The sequence below is a fragment of the Polyodon spathula genome, unplaced genomic scaffold (genome assembly GCF_017654505.1).
Source record: "Polyodon spathula isolate WHYD16114869_AA unplaced genomic scaffold, ASM1765450v1 scaffolds_514, whole genome shotgun sequence".
NCBI classification, from domain to species: domain Eukaryota; kingdom Metazoa; phylum Chordata; class Actinopteri; order Acipenseriformes; family Polyodontidae; genus Polyodon; species Polyodon spathula.
Genome location: NW_024472005.1, coordinates 1 through 7,782, shown reverse-complemented (window position 1 = coordinate 7,782; position 7,782 = coordinate 1). Strand labels below are relative to the sequence as shown.

Genomic DNA, 7,782 nt, shown 5'->3' with positions numbered 1-7,782 from the left:
TACTAACAACCAAATGAGCAAGATGGGCCGAATGGCCTCCTCCTCGTTTGTAACCTCTTTTATGTTCTTATGTTCCTATTTAAATTTAAGTTTGATGATGATAAGTTATCAGGTTACAAAACAGTGCTGTATCAGTTGTGAATGAATCCCTAGCAGTGCCAAAAAGTGCACAGCTTAAGCATGGCTCCTTTTCCTTTAGGTAGAGCATGTGCAATGGGGAAGATCTATTTCACAGCAAGGATGTTCTCTTAGGTGTTCCTATACGCGGAGACTACTGCACTATACATAGACAGTGGTTTAAAAAAAATATCATGCATGTAGAAACTTGACCGTTATTTTTTCTAACTGCGAAATATGTACAGCCTTTTGGTTTAGTCTATTTCAGTTGCAGGTTAGTTTCTGTTTTTGGCTAAAGTCGCTAGAAGAAAAGTCAAGATCATGAACACTCCATGTTTAGACTTTTTGGTTTCTGTTGAAAGTCTTTAAGGAGGACACTGGGGCAATTAGCATTACTGTCACAGCAATACTATCAGTTAAATAGGCAGTATATCAGAGTAACACTGACTTAACTTGGTCTGGTAAATAAATGTAGACAAATGTTTGTCTCCGAGACTATGAAGGCTGGTTTGGAGTGTTTATGGTGGGTTTTCCCATGGATGCATCACTTTGTCATGTGGAGATAAGGAGACGTCCTCATCTGGTAAAAAGTCCCTGTCATGTTAATAGTCTGATTTTTATCAGGTTCAATACCAAAATGAATGTAATCTCTAATTAACACTTTTTTTTTTAATCTAAAGAATTTGATTTGGGTTCAGATTGAACTTTGGCAGTCTTCATCTTGTATTTGGAGTCACAAACCAGTAGATTTGCTTGAGGACTCTAATTATACTGCAAGTTTAAAAGGAGAAAAAAAATATTTGTCGTGGCGCTGCTTTTTTTTTTTTTTTTTTTTTGTTTCAGTTCAGAAATGGCAACAACAACAAGTTGTATATTTTTAAAAGCATTAAAATGATCAAATCCTACAATCCCCCCGCAAGCTATAGCAATCTCCAGCTGCTAAATCAAGTAGACAAAAGATTCTTCTTCAGTGTAAAGTTTAGGATTCATATAATGTAAAAGAGAAACTTTTAACACTGGAATTTAAAATATGCCTTGTTAACATCCGTATTGCCCTGCCATTGGTTTTTGTCTTGTGGCTTAATGGTACCATTGCCAGCTGGAACCTCTGATTGGAGTGTTGTGTAAAGCACAGTGTGTGACTGAAATGATTAAAAACATTTCTTATGTTCATCTGCTAGCTCTAATTGGGTCACGTCTTGAACATTTGTACTCTAAGCAGGGCTTTTTGGCACATGTGTGTCCAAGTCCATTTTGTTTTCTAATACTGTACCGGCCCAATGAGACTGTGACACCAGCAGCCATGAAGTTCCATGTAGCAACTGTTTCTACCTGTACGGCCTGCGACATTCTCCATACCTGTGTTACTTCAAGAAAACTTCATTTTGGTGCTCTTGATGTTCTGTAAGTAGTGAACAATGTTCACTATCAAATGGTTTACTGTCCCTGGAACAAGTCACTAGCCACCCACAGCGGCTGGCATTCTGGGGGTTAAGAAAGACAGCTTCCCTGACCAAGTATCTGAAGAAGTGGTCACAGCGTGGTTCTGTGGTTAATCTCTCTGTAAAGAAGACAGACCTCGAGAACGAAGACCAGCCCCCACTCAAGTCTTTAACAATCAGCAAAATACAGTTAATACATATATATTACAGCTCACTTCTCTGCCATCTGCTTAAAATAAAGGAATGCATTCATGAAATTCAGCCAGACCCAGTTAGTAGCACATGTCTTTTCTGTTCCATGTATTCAATCCAAAAGAATATAATAAACGGTATAGATTGTAATTTATTCTCCGGGATCAACTCAAACATTGCTCTTGTGGTTTATCTCACCAGAACCTCTTGATGGAATTTCCTTCTATACTCTTATAGCTTGGCAGATTGTTATCATGCACATTCTTGCTTGTTTTATGGCCTGCGAGGCCTTTTTGGTGTGGTCAGTGTAGCTCTATCTCTAACAATGTGATTCTTAATTATTTAAAAAAAAAAAAAAAAGGAAATCCATCTGGAACGGGTACCAGCTGTGAAAAATACCCCGATACCCGGGTCTCTTTAGGGTAATATTAAAAAATATATATATTAATGTTATAGACTCCAATTGAATGATTGATTAGCAATCGAGTCTTGGTACAGCTGCATAAAAGCCGCATGTTTTCACTCACTCGGGGTTGTGTGTTCGGTGAGTAGAGAACTGGTGTGGAGAGGATAGAATTTAACACTAAACAAAGTAAATATATAACCGTTGTTTTGACTCGCCGTGTTTCTGTTAGTCCACTGTTTAAGTGTTAGTCCATTTTGTTTGTCTATTTATTTTGGCGTCAAGTGCCGTGTCCTGTTTTTTGTACAACTGTTTTATTTTCTAATAATAATAAACCGTGCAGCAGTGCATTCATTCATCACTTCATCTCGCAGTACTGTGTGTTTCTTCTGGTCTGACTTCCACACTACAGCTGTCACAAGTACGCATACAATTAGTCCCTTCAGATCTGTGTACTTGTATAACCTTTTTCAGTACTGGAAATAATAATAATCATAAACATCTCTGTTTGAATAGTTATGTTAATGTGCTACATGCTGAGGGATTCTTTGCCAGATCTCTTGGCCATATTCTGTTGTTATGGTGTTGATCCAGGGGTGTGCAAGGGTTCGAGTAGCTTTTATTTATTTTCTCAACTTGAAATGCAGCGTCGTTTACACAAAAGTATAGGCAAGGAGTATATCTTACTGTTGCTTCTCGTTCTCTCGCTTTTCCTGTTTCTCCCTTTTGTCACACGTGGTTTGTTCTAACTTTATTGTTCACCGGTATCTCTTCGGCAAACGCAATAAAAAGTTAAAGGCGCAGTCCTCCAAATCCAAACTGATAAATAATCATAAGTGTTTCAGTCTTGAATCAACATGGCACCCACTCAGAGCATTGTGAGTAGTGTTTTTCTCACACTGCTTATGTTTTGTACTTTTGCATTTTGGAGCGCGGATGCTTTTTCTTAGTAACTTTACTTCATTAAATTTTCTGTTTTCTGGGGTACACCACTTGCCATACTTTAGTTATTTGTTCATTTATTTAAATAAAAGCTACTTATTTTATCTTTTTGGTAAGAAAAGATATCTGCGCAAAAACTGTAGATTCTGTATTGGAAACCATACGCTATTATTATTAATAGGGGGGGGTGTCGAAGCTCTTGAACAAAGGGATGAAAATGGTGTATGATGGCACATTTTTGCATGGTTTTAGCATATCCTGTGATAGTCGTGGTCTGCTTGTAGTTTGACAAAGTACTCCATTAGTGCAATGAAGGAGCTTTGTTTCAGCACTACTCACAGCAAGGCAAGCTCAGTAACAAGAAAAAATGACTTTTAGGATCACCAAGACCCCTGCAATACAAGACTGGCTGGAAAAATAACTTGGCTAAGAAAATCGAGGGATACTCTGATGCAAAATATTCTCTTTCACTCAACTTAAATATACCTCTGCTGCGCTAAATCACACACTTTATACAGACTAGCGTGCAAAACCTTAGGACCACCACACTAAAAATTACTTTTGGAAGCTGTAAACCAACTGGAATGTAAGCAAAGTATGCATTCTAAAGAAGTTGCATGCACAGATAGCTGAACTGTGGAAGAATGCAGTAAACATCCATATATAATCAACAGTAGTTTAATTATTGTCTTTCTGAGATTATCCTTTTTTTTAATTTGTTATCTTTTGATATTGAAGATGTTCATAAATGAGTACTCCTTGGTTCATGTTATTACTCTTGTTGCATACTGTAGGGTAACTTGACTATTATTATTTAGCTATTGCTTTTATCCCAGGCGGCCCATCTGTTTTTTAATTATTGATTATTATGTATTTATTTTGCTTCAGTCTCAAATAACTCGAGATATTTAAATCTATAGACGATAATATTTGTAATGTTGGATTTATACAATGCACGGGCAATTAAGGCATATTTACGAATGGAATGAAAAACAAACAAAACAAGCTTTAAGTATAGAGAGCTGAAGCTGCATCTGAGCAAAGTAAAGACTTAAAAGTGAACTAACCAGGACTATGAAAGTTTGTATCTTCATGTGTGAACTAGTCCAGAAATGTTACCAAGTTTACAGTTTGCTTTATTCACTCTTCTACCTGTGGAAGGCAGACCCTTGTCGTAGAATTATACAGGGTGATTAGAAAGTAAGTTTACCACATCAATGCACCATATCTCATGCAGTAAACTTACTTTCTTATCCCCCTGTACATAACAAACATATTTGTTCAGGATTTTCTTTGGTGACGGCAGTCCGTGTTTTTAAGTGTGTTTGACTTGAGAGTTTCAGAAATGCACAAATTAATTGATCAGAGACTGCAGCTGCCATCTGCTCAGTTTATTAGATTAGATTAGATAGTACCTTCTCTTGTACTAGAAGCCTGAAAAAATAAGCAACAAAAACCTACGAAACTACAAGACGTTAACCCCTTGGATCCCAGAAAGCGACTTGGATTAGTTCTCATGGGAAATCTATTTTGGCGCATTGTAACTGAACTATGTTTTCACCTGCGTGTTTATGATATCCGGATCGCCCCAGGCTTGTTTTTACTCTCTGGTAGCTTCTGAACTGCTGTTGCTGTTTCAGGATCTCGTACTGGAAAATAAAAATACGGTCTATATATTAGTGTATTGGATGGCATGCTGCTTTTGTTGGAGTTCAGGGGTCTCTCTATCTTGTACTACTATCCTGCCTGAGTACGGGTGAGCCTTGTTTAAATAGTTAAGCTCCAATCTTGTGGTGTTTCCCTTCTCCCTCTCTCTCTCTCTCAGTTGATATCCGTGAAATCAAGGAGATTCGACCGGGCAGGAACTCGCGGGATTTCGAGCGTTACATCGAGGATACCTCTGTGCGGCTGGAACACTCGCTTTGCTTCGTCATTCTCTATGGCACAGAGTTCCGCCTCCGAGCCCTCAGTCTCGCAGGTATGCTCAACACCACGTTGTTTAAATAAGCTGTTTAAATACGTTTTGAAAGAAACACTTCCATTTTAAGTTTCAAATATGATTTCTGCAAACTTGGACCTCCTGTTTGCAGTTGTACTCCCTGGGTGATTTCACATCGGCAGAGTCTACTGGGTCATGTTATTGGCTGAAAGCATGTCAGTCAAGAGGGGAAGCAGCTGATTGGTTGTTTATTGATAGGAAAGAAGCCAGTGAAGGGGTGGGGACAGTTTGACTCTTCAGGTGAAATGATCCAGAGACGTGTTGCTCGTGACTGCTGGCACTGATTTTGCATTCGCAGCCGACATGTTGTTTCTCTTGTTCCTCCTCACAGCCACTTCAGATGAAGAGATGACCATGTGGGTTAAAGGCTTGAGCTGGCTTGTTGCGGACACGCTCAGTTCCTCCACGCCCCTGCAGATTGAAAGGTCGGTGCTTGACCTGGGGTTCCACATGAGTGCGGTTTGGGCTGGGTCGGCTGGGTCGACTATTGAGAAATAATAAAAGAAGCTAAAATCCAATGGCAAATGTTTCAACTGGGAGTCTTTTTCAGTGGGGACTATTGGTTACAGCTGGGGGACTGGGAGGCAGGGTGGCCTAGCAGTTAGAGGTGAGGACTGGGGGCAACATGTATTTTGTTCAAATTCTGTGAAACAATAATGTCTGCTTCCTGTTTCTCCTCAGGTGGTTAAGGAAGCAGTTCTATGCAGCGGATCGCAGCAGAGAAGACAAGTAAGTCTACACAAACCTTCCAGAAAAAAGGTGACGATACTGTTCAGAAAAACAATGAAAAAGACTTATTCTGGTTTTTATTTTTTTAAATGAGGCCTCCTTTTAAAACTGTGCCACAGTTAAGTGTGTTGCCATTTGTCAGTGATTAGATGAATCTATCTCTCTCTCTCGCTCTCTCGCTCTCTCTCCGAGTGCTTTTATGAATGAACTTGCTGAGATGGTTGCTTTCATGGCATGGAGCCCAGGGGGGAGAGGGGTGTGGCCTGTGCTCTGAGTCTTGCCATTCTGCTCCGTTACCTTTTTAAGGCCTACATTTACACTGCAAACCTACTGACAACCTAGCTGTGCTGCACAGTCTCAGGTAACAGGTTTTATGCTCAGTTTGCTGTCGTTGAACCCTTTCAACCAATATATTAAGAGATTCTAAATCAAATACATTTCACCGTTTACAGGGGAAGCCTGACCTATGTACATTAATGTGAAATATCCCTATGGCCATCCACAGAGAACAAGTCTCCATTCAAAGGCATGCCGTTTATAGTGGCGACCTTGCCAAGCTGCAAGTTCGAGGCTCCCTGCTAAAGCATTCATTATTTCCTTTGAAAAGCATGAAGTCCACTATCAATAAGCACATACATTTTTTTTCCTGCACCCTAAACCAGAGGCCAGCACTCCCATTTGCCTGCTGGTCTGCTTTGACGGAGATAATCCTCCAACTGCAGATGGTGTAACATCCATGAAAGAAGACCAGGTGCAGGGTGAAACACAACTCTGAGAACAAAGGCTGTGCTGGGTTTCAGTGGCTGCTGGTCTATTGTGTGGCTGCTTCCTGTTGCTCTGTTTGGAGAGGGAGAGCGAAGGGAGCTTTAGTGAGCAACGATTGAGAGGTCCTGTCAATCAGACCCCTGGATAGGAATTTACAAACCACTTCTCGCTGCCAACCTTACTTTCTACAGCCGCCCCCCACGTGTGTATCCTGCATGGCTCGAGGTTCCCCTTATCCTGCATACTTCAGTGCATCTTGTTTGTGTTTTAGGTGGTGGGGAGTTGACATAAAACAGTACTTGGTACAAATGAATACCTCCCGAGCTGGTTTTGTCTTGTGCCCAGGACACATATATTGCAGTGTATTGCTGGTGATCATGTGATCAGTGACCTATAAAGAAGGTGCACTGTTGCTGGCTGCTGAGTATCCTGGCAGATGCAGATCATTGAATTATTAATTTCCTTATTGATGAGAGTTGATGCTACAGTATCCTGGCAGATGCCGCTCATTGAGTTATTAATTTCCTTGTTGGTGGGAGTCAGTACTACATATCAATGCCATAATGGCTCTATTCATATGGGGGGGGGTGGGGGGGGGGTTGGATTCACCATGAATTTGACAGATCTATTCCTGTGCAGTCTGACCAAAGCATCCCTTTGTTTGGTGCTTGGAGAACTATTTTAGGGTATAACCTGCTGAGACACAATGAATGTTTTGGCAGCAGTAGTTCCCCTTCGTTTTTAGTACTGTAGATATTTCTGGACTTGTGTTTATGTATCTGTTTGTTTTTCAGGATTTCCTCAAAGGATTTGAAAAGCATGCTGTGTCAGGTCAACTATAGAGTCCCCAACATGAAGTTTTTACGAGAGAAATTTCCGGTACGGATTACAAGAGTTAAGATGCTGGTGTTCCACGGAATAGTTTGACCATTATCCCTATAACAGCAAATGTCACATTTTTCAGTTTTCCATTAAGTATCTGGAAAACTACAAAGTGGTATGTAATTCAATATCTTAACGCAATGTTATTTGGCAGGTTTCGTTCGACTTTATGAAGGAAAATGAGTTAATTTTATAGGGCAATGCAAAACTTTTGGTTATTAATAGCAGTATGGCTTTCCAAGCTTTTTTTTTTCCTCCAAACCTGGCCCAGATCATACAAAGATGTCTAGAATGTCCTTGAAGTGCAGTAG

General features: G+C 40.1%; 1 protein-coding gene across 1 annotated transcript; it reads left to right on the top strand.

The window, feature by feature from the left end:
- Window positions 1–4,921: 4,921 nt before the first annotated feature.
- On the top strand, window positions 4,922–7,538 carry LOC121308177 (1-phosphatidylinositol 4,5-bisphosphate phosphodiesterase gamma-1-like; the record flags this gene model as incomplete). The annotated part of the gene is made up of 4 exons (XM_041240452.1): window positions 4,922–5,074; window positions 5,427–5,520; window positions 5,777–5,824; window positions 7,384–7,538. Coding segments are annotated over 4 exons (428 nt in total), but the record flags the coding sequence as incomplete, so codon positions are not given.
- Window positions 7,539–7,782: the final 244 nt, after the last annotated feature.